The sequence below is a fragment of the Crinia signifera genome, chromosome 3 (genome assembly GCF_055691185.1).
Source record: "Crinia signifera chromosome 3, ASM5569118v1, whole genome shotgun sequence".
Classification (NCBI taxonomy): domain Eukaryota; kingdom Metazoa; phylum Chordata; class Amphibia; order Anura; family Myobatrachidae; genus Crinia; species Crinia signifera.
The window spans coordinates 153,814,868-153,830,100 of NC_139219.1; the positions used below are offsets into that span (position 1 = coordinate 153,814,868).

At 41.2% G+C, this 15,233-nt stretch overlaps 1 protein-coding gene across 1 annotated transcript in view; it reads right to left on the reverse strand.

The window, feature by feature from the left end:
- RNF217 (ring finger protein 217) overlaps positions 1–15,233 on the reverse strand; it is a 74,371-nt gene that overhangs the window by 14,824 nt on the left and 44,314 nt on the right. Inside the window, exons 2-3 of the mRNA XM_083176780.1 lie at positions 13,328–13,561; positions 6,978–7,142 (exon numbers count right to left, since the gene is read on the reverse strand). Coding sequence (XP_083032906.1) covers positions 6,978–7,142; positions 13,328–13,561 — 399 coding nt within the window. The remainder of the gene's footprint in view (positions 1–6,977; positions 7,143–13,327; positions 13,562–15,233) is intronic.

A 15,233-nucleotide genomic window follows, 5' to 3' on the forward strand; every position in this document is an offset into this window, starting at 1 on the left:
TGTTCCAATTATGCCAATAACTGGTTTGTCTACAACATTGAGATCTATACACACTACATAAACACACTAATCTAGAGCTCAGACCTTTTTAATCATTTTATTAGGTGTCAGTTTATTGGGGTTCAGGTGCAAAACAGCTCTTAAACAGCCCATACACGCTGCGATGCGGGCTGTGCTTTGAGGTGCGCGCTCCCGCGGCACATCATCGCACAGTACAAAAAGTATGTGCTTGCACATACTTTTTGTACTTTGTTTTCATCGCATTGCATGCACAAGGCATGCACAGGCAATGCAATGCGATCCGTGCTTGTTAAGCACGGAACGCACGCCCGTATAGGGGCGTGTATGGGCAGCATTAGAATTTATAGTTTAGTATGGAATAAAATAATGAATTTGAACTACTTTACAGTTGGCTAAACATCATTATTATAACTTTTAGATCACAAAACACATTATGTAGTGTATTACATTAGACCATAATGTCCCAGTGGACCTTAAGGTCTCTAGCACACTGACAGACATTTGGCTTTATTTTTGGTGCAAGGTAAAATGAGCAATGTCGTGGTTGCCATGTGCTGCCACTACAGGTTGTGCGATGACACATTGCTTGTAACTGAATTATTACCTATAATTAAAGTAGAAGAGCAAAGACCTGTATAGGCGAAGTAAAGAATAATCTCTAGATTCAGAATTAAAGAAAGAAAAAATAGGGAGAGCAACAAACCATCGGGATTCATTTCTTAGGGAAGAGAAGCCAAGTTACTAGCAGTGTGGCAACCTACATCAGGTAGGTAAAGTCGGTTCTTCATTTTACTTCAGGAATGATCAGTTGTGTTTTAGTCCTGACACCATGCACTTAATAGCTAAAGTGTGTGAACGCTTAAATCGTTTTTTCACCCTCATATTTATAAACCTGTATAGAAAGGTTATTAGAAATTCTTCAAACTGTTCAAACTCACTTAATGTAGCACAATATTCATACTCAGTAAATAAAAAACTATTACAGGCGGTGATCAATTTATGTTCCTGGTGCTAGTGGTATCGATAAACTGCTGTAAACTGATGACCATCACTGTCTCCACAGTGATAGAAGCTGCTGGCACCAAACTTAGGGAACAAATGTTGAAAAACAGTTTTCACAGCTACTCTAAAATGTTACTTTAGAGCAAAATACCAATGTAGAAGGGGAGTCCAGCTGGTAATGGACACAGATATGGTTGCCAGGAGGAGTTATAAGATTTAAGCAATAACTAGTTTATGACCAGTTCATGTCAACAAACTTGCTCTCTCCTTACTGGTGGCTGTGCAAATACACACTTACATCTTTTACATAGGAAATTAATATCTGCAGGGCATTACCAAATATTTCAGGTAAATGCATGTTATTTTTCTGTAGTTACATCACGTCAGCGTATCACAAATAAAATAAAAAATAAGATTATTGAATTTTGCCAAAAACGTAGAAGTTTTCGGTACTTATATTTTAGTTGGGTGCCCACTAAGCTACTTACTTAGTTTTACGCGTCCCCTTGTGGGGCTCGCCACGCTTCGGGCTCAGTGGCTCACTACACTATGTAAAATCAACTCCATGCCGACATGGATAGAGGGGGTACTTACTATATTGGGCACCCTACTAACATATAAGTACCACGTTTTCTAATACAAGCTTTGAGTTGAATAAGATAGTTAGTGATTTCAGGGGAGATGTGTTAAACTTGATGAAATGATAAAGTGTCATATGATAACACACCAGCCAGTCACCAGTCAGCACCTAACTGTCATTTTCCAGTCCCCGTCTGTAACTGGAGAGTCTGGAGACTGGTGTGCTATCCCCTTGCACTTTTGTCACTTCACTAGGCTTAATAAATCTGCCCCCTATCTCTAAATCATTTTGTAATCTTGTTAATTTGGGATTCCCAGGATTGGAATATTTATCTGCATTCTATAACCCCTCCTGTCCTTCATGCTACTCCTCACCCATATATTGTTCTTGGAGGGAACAAAGCAACAAGAACAGAAGCAGCAACACACTGCCCCCTAATCCAGGCCAAAGTGTGTATTTGGGATCCTGTAAAAAACTTCTAGTGATCTGTGGATTAGAATCCTTCATATTAGATCCTTGATGACAAACCAATTATCAATGCAACTTCAGAAACAGCTTTATTGGCAAGGTATACTTGCGTATACTAGGAATTAGATTTGGATTGCTGTGCAACAGCAAGGGTGGGAACAAGTAAACAGTACAGATATATATCACACATACAGATATGCACGAGACATATACTGATGAGAGACAAAGACATTGGGAACATATTTACTGAGCTGTACAGCACCCAGGCACCAATTGGTCATTGCAACAGCCAGATAGGTAGCAAGTAAAAATCCAGTACAGATATAGAACACTACAGGGGTGACAGGGGATACATATTACATATCTGGGCTGTGTTCCACACCGCTGCCCCTGCTAATGTAGCCATACCCCCTCTCTTGAGGGGCCGCCGCTGTGTTTCACCTGGGGTTGGAGTATCAGGTGGGGGCAGACGGGCTCCTGCAGTCTGCTGTAGGACAGTGGCTGGGGCCTGTGGGCCAGAAATCCCACACTGTCACAGCTGGGTGACACAACTGAGTGTCGATGGAGGTCGCCACCTCTGGTGGTAATGCCGGGGTCTGCCAGTCCCGGCCAGGGGTTCTGTGCTGGGTCCTCCTCTGCACTCCCGTCCGCCTCCTCAGTCACGCTTCTCCATCTCCGGAGGCTGAGGATGGGAGCTCGGAGATTGTTGCGGAGCACCACATGCATGTGACATGGAAGTATGCCACTGGAACCTCTGCTAATACACACTACATTAACACCATGTTAGGTCACATGTAACATGTCTACTGTGTTTTGGATTTTAAGAACTATTTCATGCAAGAGACGAAAAATGCTGTATGTATCTCATGATTTATAAAATATATAAAGATTTCATTATTATTATTCATTAATTTTATATAAAAAAATAAAATGTACTCAGATATGACACAATGTTTAATCATCCACTACAGATGATATTTGATCTGATCGGTCTCCAACTGTTCCGCAACAAAGGGTATTCCATTATCAAACTTCTTATACCACCACCCGCTGCTGTAATCCTTTTACTAATCTGGATTACACTCGTGAAGGTGACAGAGAAAACTGACTGGCACAATATGAAGTGGCCCTCCCATAATGAACATACTGGTTTCAGTGTCCCCATTTACAAAAGGAAGAATCCTTATCAGAACAGATTTAAAAAAGGAAAGAATCTGTAAAAAGCGACAAGCAGATTTAGGAGTTATTTGTTCCTATTTGAACATGAAGGACATCCAAAAACGATAGTGTGTCTGAAGAATCAGTGACATAGCTGAATTACACTGACTGCTATTCAGGAAACCTTATTAATTGTCATGACACATTGACTTCTATTGAATTTAATGGATGGGCTTTCAGAATTGCTGATACAGGCTTCAAAATGGACTTTTCACTCAACAAATGAATGTGACAAAGAAATAAAACATATTTACTAACTGCCATAATTAGCAGGTCAGGACCAACTGCTACAGTAGTTACACACTTCTATTTCTCTCCAAGGCTGTACATCCTGTATATTCTCCCCATGTTGTGTGGGTTTCCTCCTAGTACTTCGATTTTCTCCCAGAATCCAAAAATATATTAATAGCTTAATTTATCTTCAGACAAAATGAATCCTAGTGTGAATATGTGTGTATACATGTGGAAAATATAGATTATAAGATCCCCTGGGGTAGGAACTGATGTGAATGGGCAAAAAAGATCTGGAATGCACTGTGGAACACGTGTGCACTATATACATAACTGGTAATAAAATGATTAACAAACTCCACACCTACTCAATCATCTTCCCTCGATCAGACTGGTTTTGCAAACGCATACATCACATATTAATTCTGTCTTCTATTTACACAACACTTATGTTGTGTACACAGTTGTGTAACACTAATATAATGGCTTCTGTCAAACTAAAATGGTTTGGTTTTTAGTTGACCGACATCAAAACTCCAGATTATACAATTTGTTAAGTGGAAACAGATATTTCTAGAAACTTCACAACCAATGGGATAAGGAATAAATATTGATCTAAAGTAGTGTACACACAATGTGATTCATGTTCTATTAAATCCTGATTTCATCCAGATCGAATCACACGGCACAGTGTACACATTCGATTTAGTCTAATATACAGTACAGATCTGTACTATATAGTCTATTTTTCTATTTTATTTGGGGTCATGCATGGAGTCGCATGCGGCTAAAGACCTAATCGGACCATGTGTACGCCATATAACATTTATCACTTGATGGTTCAATAAAAACAAAGTGATTATCCTCTCCTTGCCAATTTTAAAAAGAAAAACAGGTCCAATCACACAAACAACAAAGCATGATTAGGCTAATGCTTATCTACAGTCTGTTAAGGATTGTGTGAGACTCCCCAGCTGCTCTGATCACATGCCCATCAGGCACTTTTTACCTTTGGAAATGTGATCCTGTAAACATATTTTACTTCTGTAAATGAAAAGGTGTTGCTTTAACAAAAGCTTTGACCCTACAATCCTAGGTTGGTGTTTGTCCTGCCCTTCCAAAACAAACAGACCACATATGGAAAGCACAGGGCTGTAAGACAAAACCACAGCAGACAGCGCTGTATAAATTGCAATTACAATAGACAGGCAAACTACATTATCTCACTTTTGTGACCAGGTGGGAAGTGTTTTCCAATAATAATGGACTATAGAAAAAGGAGAAGTTGTCGATTCAGTATAAGATCGTTCCAGTTAAATAAACTCTGGTTACAAAGCAGGCCTTTGCTGCAACGGATGTAAATTATTAATGTCTTAAGGTGCCCATACACGTTACAATTGTTGGGTGCGATGAGATGTGCGCTCCCGCACACATCTCATCACACAGCTCAAAAAGTATGTGCTGCACATACTTTTAGTACTAGATTGCATCTCATTGCATTATGAAATGTGATCTAGTCTAAATTGCATACAATAATTGTGCATTTATTTTAATACATTACATTAACACTGAAGGGAAATAGCGAAAAATAATTATATTTAAACAACTAGTTTATTCACAGCAAACCGGTTGTGGGCTATTTGTGGTTCTAATGCTGGGTACACACCAGCACGCTGCAGCTCGTGAGCGGGTCATTACAGGAACATATGACCCGCTCACGAGTTGACAGAGCAGACGACCCACTCTGAAAATGCACCTGATGTGATCGTGATCCAATTGCGACCCGCACCCACTTCAATGGTCATTTCTCAGATCCTACCTGCTGCAGGTAGGATCTCAGAAAAGACCTAAAGACCCGAGGGGCCGCACACCGGATCGGGATCGCATTAGAACGGTAGTTAAATGTCCCAAAACATGGCCAATTTACCTACAATCGGTCGAGATTGTATCTAAATTGGCTCATTTTGGGCAAAATCGTCCTGGTGTGTACCCCATATTAGCCTAGATACATGAAATCTAATCTTAAGAAATACTGAAGTCACTTCCTAGTATAAGGTTCTTGTAGACATGACTTTTGCAAGTGAAGAAAATTTGTATTTTCTCCATATCTGGAAGCGTTGAATGTGCCTACTTAATGTCTGCCTAGGCATGATTCAGCCCCAAACACAGTCCAGCTGCGGCTGCAACTGACCAATGTTTCCAGGACTGCGCATGCCACAGATGTGCAGGCATTTTGGGGCATTGATAGGAATCATTCCAGAAAAAGGGTCAGGTCGAGTTTTCTAGGCATGTCCAAGCCAGTGGCTGCGTACTCTGATGCAGTTCCACTGGCCACAGCAGAAGGTGTTGCCTGATTTTCTGCGGCTTTTGCATAATTTTGCAACGTGTCCTCCTCTGAAACATGCCCTAAGAACAAAGCTATAGCCCTCCCAAATAGTGCAGGCAATGTCAAAATTGACTGAGCATAAACAAAGTGCTCACCAGTTAGTGTGTATGTACAGGTAAATTTACTTGCATATGCTTTTGTACCATCAATGCTGAAAAATGCTAAGCATTTTAATGTCTATGTACACAAGCCCTGCAAAATCATTGGACAATGGTTTTACTTCTATAGTTGTGTTGACAGATTACATATGAGATCACCACAAAACAAAGTTTCTACATAGACAAATTATCAATTTGAAAGATTTTTATATAGTTATTTAGGTTCCATCAAAGTCTGTAACTCAGCTCCCATAACCACCAGGTTGAATAAGAAAGTTTATCAGCATAAATGTGTGCACCCAGAATTAGCAGGAGACACAGATACCTTCATGTGGGGAACCCATATCTACTTTCCTGATACTCCAGTTCTAGTAGTAATAACTGTACTTACAATACTTTCTGCTATACTTCTTGTCATGCAAGCCGGGCCAATAGGGATTTGCTAGTTCATCATGAGTAATAGCAAGTAAACATTCACTTTCAGTAGGCCCACGGTGCAGGTGGTTTGGCATTTTGTTAATGCTGAATAAAGTATGCGTGTAGCATTCATACCTTTTGAGTAATGCTGTCAAATGGATTTGACTTTCCATTGAAATATAAGGCTATACTGGAATTTTTAGTTTTGCATTCAACATAATAGGTTATATCCTGTATATTGGAAGTCCTTTTTTATGTGTTTGTTCTGTGGGCTATGCTGGTGCTATATACATAAAATGTTAATGCACTATATATTAAAATTAAAATGTAGTGGTTCAAACACATCAAGCTTCAGAAAGTGCTTGGAGTGGAGAGAGAAACTACCAATCAGCTCCCAACTATTTTTTTTTTTAAACCCAGCCTGTAATATGACAGGAGATGACTGGCTGATACGTTATCAATCTCCACTTTATCACTTTATGAAGCTTGGTGTATCTGGCCCAGTGTCATCAACATGAGAAAGGTACAACTTTTCCGTAATGTAAACAGAACTCACCTTGCATCTTGGACATTTCTGGGCATTTCTTTGTCCATGTTCAATCTCATTGGCCCAGTGACGTAGAAGCTTGTCTCCTCTTTTGTACTCTCTACAGTTAACTCCTTCATGCCAGGGAGAATGGCACTTAAAACACCAAACAAATTGGCAAGATGGGCACTGAATCTACCAGCAGCAAAAACAGAAAAAAACAAATAAAACAAATTTTGGTGTCATTTTAATTTGAGTGCAAATGAGCACCAGATAGAATAGGTTAAGGAAATAAAAATAGTTATCTTGCAAATACTGATCATTTATTTATTTATAGATTCTTATATAGCGCAGCATATTCCGTTGTGCTTTAAAATTGGAAACAGTGATTAAACAAACTGGGTAAATAATAGCATGGTTTGACAATAACGAACCCTTTGCCTCTCTGCAGGGCTTCAGTAGAATATAGTTAAGATACAGTAGCTGACCACATGTGTATAATTGGGCAGACACTTTATATTAAAAATGGGTGCAAGGTGGTGGTAAGCAGCACAAATAGATTAAGATGAAGTTGATAACCTCTACAAAGGCAGTCAGGCCAATGTTGATTTTCCTTTCTAACGTCAACTGGAACTGAGCAATCTTTTGGGCCAGCAACTCATCTTAGTTGCCCGCCATATGGTCAAATGCTTAAAGAATATAATAAACTGTTCTAAGACTACTTGTTCAAGCACAACTTTCCCCTAAATGGGCAGGTATACGGACATTAGGTTGACAAGCATTGGGTTGAAACCATTAGGTCGACATGGGTTTAGGTCCCATTGGGTCTAGGTCAACACAAGCATTATGTTAACAGTCAAAAGGTCGACATGGGGTTTCCCACAATTTTTTTGAACAGACATGTGCAGACAGGCGGGATGGTGGGAGATTAAATAGTGTGCCAAGCATAGCGAGGCACCGTGCCCGAAGCATGGTGAGTGCAGCCAGCCATGCGAGGAGACGCGGTGCTACATTTCGGTGTCCATGTCGACATTGGGGTAAAAAAAACTGTAAAAAACCCTGTCGACCTTTTGACTGTCGAACTTGCCCGTGTGGACCAAGACCCATGTCGACCTAATGTGTCAACCCAATGATTGTCGACCATCTTCTTGTAGACTTAATGATCCATATCAAGTGCAGTGGGCGTTAGAAACATCAATATTTTAATAACTGGAAAAAAGTATGTATCGATGGCCATGTTGCTGCCAATGTCTTTCACAGAGACTTGTTCCTTTCTTGCCCAAGAAGTAGAAACCCCTGGTAGAGTGCGCCTTTAACTTCTACGGAACTTCACGCCCATTTTTCTCATAGACAAAATACATTAATTCCTTAATACATCGGAGATGGTAACTTTAGATGGTTGTGCAACTTGCTTGCTCCTGAATGCAGAATTAAACAGATGTTTAGTCTTGTGTATATCCTTTAATCTTTCCAGATGGATAGAAATTGCTCTACGAACATCTAGTTTATAACGCGTGTTCAGGATCAAATTTAGATTCCATGGTGCCAGAGGTGTTCTGATCCTTGGATGCGCTCTCTTAATTGGATGACAGAACATTCTTATCAGGCTGTCCTCTGACAATCTTCCATCAAGCAAGACACACAGGGCCTTAATCTAGTTCACTCTGTCTGACAAAATCCTTCTTAGCTGGACAAAACCATGTGCACTGCAGGTGGGGCAGATGTTACTTGTGCAGAGAGAATTAGATTTGGGTGGGGTTTTACTACAAAAGTGAGATCTATATTGCAGTGTAAAAATAAAGCAGCCAGTATATACCCTGCACAGAAACAAAATAACTCACCCAAATCAAATTTTCTCTGCACATGTTATATCTGCCCCCCCTGGAGTGCACATTGTTTTGTCCATCTAAGAAGGATTTTGTCAGAAAGAGTGAACTAGAATAAGGCCCTTAGTGCTGATATTTAAACTTTTAAGGGATGAAACTGGCAGTTCTAACCCTCCATACAGGAATTGCAGGATACAGGGGTATCCACTACCTCCAATGATGCTTCACACACATATACTATTGCTTTAATCATTATACTGAGATTTTTTTTCATTGAAATCGTTCGCCATGGTAGATCCCCACAGCCTTAGTGCTCTAGATGTGTATGCCATCGCCACTCCTGCGATCGATTCTTTTGAAATTCGTAAACCTCTTATCCATTCTCTGCCACTGTGTTATCAAACCTTTACAAGGACTTTATGCACTGGGAAAGATCTATTTTCTTTGATCTATCTTCCAATAAAGGGTCTTGACTATCAAACTGACTCAACCTCTTTATATTATCCACAATATCCAGGTTAAATGACCTCTCACTTTCTAGAATGTCACCAGATTCTGAACTTGAATCATCCTGCACGTCAACAACCAACAACACTGGAGAATCTGAACTATACTTCACATCAAAACTGGTCTGAGACCTGGATCTTTTTGATCCCTGTACATCTCTCAGCTCTTCCTTGGTGGCAAAGGATTTTTTTTTCATCCACTCCATTGATTTGACCACATTTCACAATTTTTTGACAAGTGGCTTTGGGGAAGAATGACCTCCATCCGGATTTATCTTAGCAGCCCTGTTTTCATGTTGCAAACTCTCCTCTCCTCAAGGCTATCAGCGGTGTGCAGCACCATTTTTTAAGTTTGGCCCCAGAGGGGGCTGATGCATGTGCAGACTGCCTAGCAGGATGCAGTCGCGTCACTTCCACAACCTGGTCCGCACTTCCGGCCTGTCTCAGGAGCTGCAAACGGCTGTACAATAGCTGATGGCCAGATAGGCTGTCTGACACAGCATGCCACCCTGCCGCTACTTCATCCTCCAGCAGCCAGGCATGATCCTCTCCCCCAGAAACCACACCTTCCAGTGGCGGCTACACAGAGGCACATAAGCTGGGCAATAATGAGGTATACCTTTACTGACAAAATAACAAAACTATATTACATAGTCTAACTGGAGACAGGAAAAATACTGAGGAGGTGAAGGGAAGGGAGGTATATGTACCCAAGATGGGCAGAGTTAAGGAAAAAACTGTCTAAAGTTGGGGGATGGCATAAATATCCCAGAGTAATGGCTGCCATGGAGTGTGTAGAAGAAATTAGTTTAGGAAGCTTCTTTTGTAGGACATTCTTGAATGAACTTTATTTGGACAGTCTCTTTGTAATGGGACAAGAAGTTTTAGTCTAGCACGGTTGCTAATGGTTTCAATCAAGTAAAAAATCAAGTAAAAAATATTAAAAGCAGAGTGAGAGCTGCAGTAAGTTGTAGCAGTGTGAGAAGCAGTGAATTGTAGCAGCATATGAGTGGCAATGAGTTGTTGCAATAAAGTTTTGCTACTTACAGCTTCACTTTTCTCCCCTTCAGTAACAAAATTTGATTTGCCACAAAACATGTATTATATATCTAGTGTGTGTAAACTACTGCAGGGGAGGAGGGATGTTAGGGTTAGGCTGCTGGAAGGGAGGGTTAGGTACTTACCTGACCCCTGTTGAGATTCCCTCCTTCAGTGTGGCGATAGGATTTTGACCACTGGCATCCTGACTGCTGGTCATTCATGTGTTTTACCAAATTAATTAGCAAAGTCTCCTTGTGCATCCTAGTCTCATTGTGTTGCAACGAAGATGCACTTTTAGCAAAGAAAAGGCCTGGCACTTGAAGATTTTCACGTTCCGTGGCTGTATGGTGTTACTGCACCAAAAATGTATGAGGATAGATCTGTACATCACTTACTGGTCACAAAATAGTTCCCAAATGAATCTCTCCACTCCTCTCATCCACTCATTACCTGTTCCAATTTCAAGACCCTTAGGATACTGCTGCAGGCTGCCCGACACACCCCGCTTTGTATTGAAAGCAATCCATGCCGCTGACTACTGCACATGAGATTTCTCTTATGTGCAGCTCGTCCAACTTCAGACTCCGATGCGTACGGAACCGTGCACCGGATGTCATACACTTGTGTTTTGGGATGATTCCACTCGATTTTTCAGCCCAATCCGCTGGAATTGGGTGAAATCAGGGTCAAACAGTTTAGTGTATAGGGGCCTTTAAAAATTTGCAGAATGTCTATATTCTGCTTGCAACCGCTGCTGTATATACTATATTGCAGTTTCCTAGAAACACACAGCAGTGTAGCATTTCGTATGCAGATACAGCTGTGACACACAATGTGGTGTATTCAATGCGGCCGGCGAGGGGGTTAAATGGAGGGGATCACCAAAAACAAGCGATCCTCACCGTTTAACCCCCGGCCGCTCACCCTGTTTAACTGTCACAGGACGATGAGGATTCCCCCAAATAACGAGGCTCACGGCTAATGCAGGGAACCCGCTGTATTTAGCCACGAATCTCGCTGTTCTAGTGGCCGAATAGGCCATTTCCCCCTCGCTCCAAATTGGAGTGAAGGGGAAACCGCGTATACAGGGGGTCAGTTGAATACTGACCTTGTGAGCTGTGACCGCTCACCCCCTGCATTGAATACTGCCCAATATAGGCATGCTGCATATAATTTTAATCAGCATAAATTGCGTGTGCATCCTATCAGCATTGCTTTGTGACGAAGACTCAGGCCAGTATTCAATGAGAAAAATTTGCCTTGTTTTATGGCGAGTTTGTGCTGTTTTCGCGTTGGAAGGAGCATTTTGCTCTCCAAAAGTGAACCACCCTATTCAATGTGATATTTTCGCCGTCTTTTTAAATGATTTTCGCCGTGTCTCTCCGTGTAGCAATTCTCCATCTTTTCATGGAGAACTGGAATGTGAACTTTTAAACTAAAAGGTTTTTTTTTTTTTTTTTTTTGGTGTAAAAAAAAAATCAGGATTTTTTTTCTGTGAAGGGGCATGTTATTTTTATTCATGTGCTTATAGCACATGAATATATATTTAATAAAAAAAAATATTCATATATTCACTGCATCCGATCATTACATATGCACAATCGGGTGCAGTGAATACTGGGTCCCCCGCTGGCTATAGGGGGGGCAGCTTGTGCTGCCTGGGTCCCGGGGAGCCCACCTCCCCTCCACATATGTTCTGGGGCAGCCAGGGAGACTTTAATCTCCCTGGCTGCCACCGTCCCCCGGCTCCCTGCCAGCTCCCTGCCGCGGACGCTCGTCCGCTGCAGGGGTTAAGACTCGCCGCGAGTGGCGGCGAGTCTTAACCACATTGAATAATGGGAGCAGGAGTGGCAGTGAGCCCTCCGGAACAGGGAGAGTGCATGGCGAGAGAAAAAATCTCTCGCCATGCACGGAGAATTTTTCACGTTGAATACTGCCCTCAGTTTAAATGGAAGTTACACAAAAAGACACCCGGAGCCAATGAGTAACTCCATGGCATTGTGTGACTATACACCGTTAAGCATGCAAGGCGGCTCTACGTATGTAGACACATTTCTATATCTACAGAACTTCTCACATAAGGCACTTAGGTTTCCAGAGCAATAGATCTTCAAATTTTGGTTACTTGTAGCAACTGCAGTAGTATCCAAATTAAAAGTATCATTCACACCTCTAAAAATAGAGAAGTCTGCTAAATGTATTCATAGCGGCAGTACAGATGATGTAATGGTTATCATTACTGCCTCACAGCACTAAGGTCATGGGTTCGATTCCCACCATGGCTCTAACTATGCAGAGTTTGTATATTCTCCCCATACTTGCGTTGGTTTACTCTGGGTACTCCGGTTTCCTCCCACATTCCAAAAATATACTGGTAGGTTAATTGGTTCCCAACAAAATTAACCCTAGAGTGAATGTGTGTGCGTGTACATGTGGCAGGGAATATAGATTGTAAGCTCCACTGGGGCAGGGACTGATGTGAATGTTCAACTATACTCTGTAAAGCGCTGCAGAATATTTATGCGCTATATAAGAAACTGTTATTAATAATAATAATAATAATAATAATAATAATAATAATAGCTACACAGTAATAATAAGAAATGGTGAGTTAAAACAATTCTGTGCGTTTACTAATGAACTCTGAGTTACACTATGTTATGTAACTGCTCCAGTTATTTAAACCTTTTAACATGCTACAGTAGGTCAATAGATTGGTATGCTAAAAATTAATGTGATCCCGTGGTAATCCTGATTGGAATGTTGTCATTTGTGTTCAATATTGGACGAAAATGTAAAATCAGACCTTTTTATCCTCAATACCAATATGATCAAGCCCAGTGTAGCCATACAACTATCAAAGCCTGCTCACACATCATGTAAATACACATTTTTATATCATTTCTAGGGCACTTTCACTGAAATTAAATGGCTGTTAATGCCTCAGTAATCCTTGCCCTACTTTTGGGATCACTAATCTGAATCATTGGCTCATTGTCATGCTCACTTTAAACTTGTTCTCGGATTTGGATGGGGTTGGAATGTGGCTCTTCCTCTTAAAGGCTGTAAAGTGCTTGCACTGTGGGCAGGGCTTGGTGCTGGAGTCCATGCGGCTAAGATCCAGGAAGTACTTGTACTTGATGATGTCATCATGTGGCAGGCTGTACAAGATGGTGGACTCTTCCAGGTGTTTATTGCACTCAGTTATTGGGCATTTGATCTCCACTTGTCCAAGCTGCACCTGTAAGTAAAGTAACATATAAGCTGAAAGCACTACATTAAAAAACAAAAAATCTATAGGATGCCAAAACATGCAGGTGTGTGTTGTACACAGTAAAGGAGACCCATTCACTTATTCAGCGGCTCCCTGACCCAAGTGCCAATTCCCCATATTAGTTTCTTTGAAGATCAGCAAACCCAACATGTTAAATAGTGCATTTATGAATAAATCAATGTTCTTGAACAGGCAAGTCAGATTTCTAATATGTTGGAATTTACAGATTGTCAGATAAATGGAGATTTCTAGAAATGGATTGAGGGAATCACCAATTGTGATTATATTTGGGTCAGAATTGCGAAATCAAGGATTTCAAACATTTTGCGGATTAGACAGAATTAACTGCAGGATTTTGCTAATAGATTGATGTATGAGCCCCTAAAAGACAGTTTGTGGAGAGCACATCCCAGGATTTATAAATAAACAATAAAATACTGAACAGATTGCCCCAGCAAAAAAATAATCTTCTGTTTAATTTGCCACCGGGTCTTGACAAAACAATTATACAAACTTAAAGATAATGCATTTATTTTAACTACAGTAAAACATAAACATCCCATGTAGATGCTCGTTTAACACAGAGCAGAATAGATACACAGACAGCCAACATATTGTTATGCGGCTATTGGTTTACAGGTAAATCTACTATTAAAAAAATCTCGTGATATTCTCAGCTAGGCGCGGTTCACAATGCACACGGGTGCAGCATCTTGTATGCCGACGCTAGGAGATGATGCCATCAACAAGTGGCGGGAAATCTGACTGTCGGGACACCCTGTGGTGCCTATGTCATGCTGGGGGCAAGCACAGCACTTCGTAAATCTGCTTCCAGCCTCCGATTGCCTTGGCACCACTGTTGCGGCCACCTTTGCACCTGCGTCACTGCTGCCTGCATAGCAGGGCAGGCCGCAGCATAGTAGGTGTGGGGGGCCCTGTCCTAACCGCCGGACTGACAACAGGACGCTGTGATCAGGAGGTATTGATGTAAACATGTCCCGGGTCTAATGACATGGGTCACCTATTTACACTGCTCCTGAAAACGGACCTTTCCCATGTTCAACCCGCAGCATTTCTCAAGCTGGATTGCCAGGTCTTTGGACCCAGGTTATTTTTAAGGGGGTCATTTGCACAGAAGCCCGACCCGGCAATAACCCAGGAAATTGCTATGGTGTAAAAGGGGTATTCGTACAACTGATCCAGAGTGCCGTCAAATTTCTGCTCTCTCTACATTACACTTGGCACCAGGAAATGGTTTAGAATTCTGCAAGAGTGCTGGTTTTACATCATACATATTTTGGCACATCATAAGAAAATATTTGCACATGTCCAATAATGTATAGGAGGCTGACTTTCACAGAATCCAAAAAAAATCACGGCGCTTAATTCACCTTAAAAGGAGAGTGGTGATTTTGCATGACAACTCCTGGTAAACACTGCTGTGGCCTAGACCCAGACAGGTCACATTTAACCCACGGTCATCTAGTTCATTCACATTACCGGTTATGTAGTCACAATGAGTATGCCTGGCAATTGCAACTTGAAATATTGCCCTCTGTACAACATAACACAGAACAGCAGAGGTTTAAAAGCTTAGTCATTCTTAATTACATCAGATGCAAATGCTGAAATAAAAGGG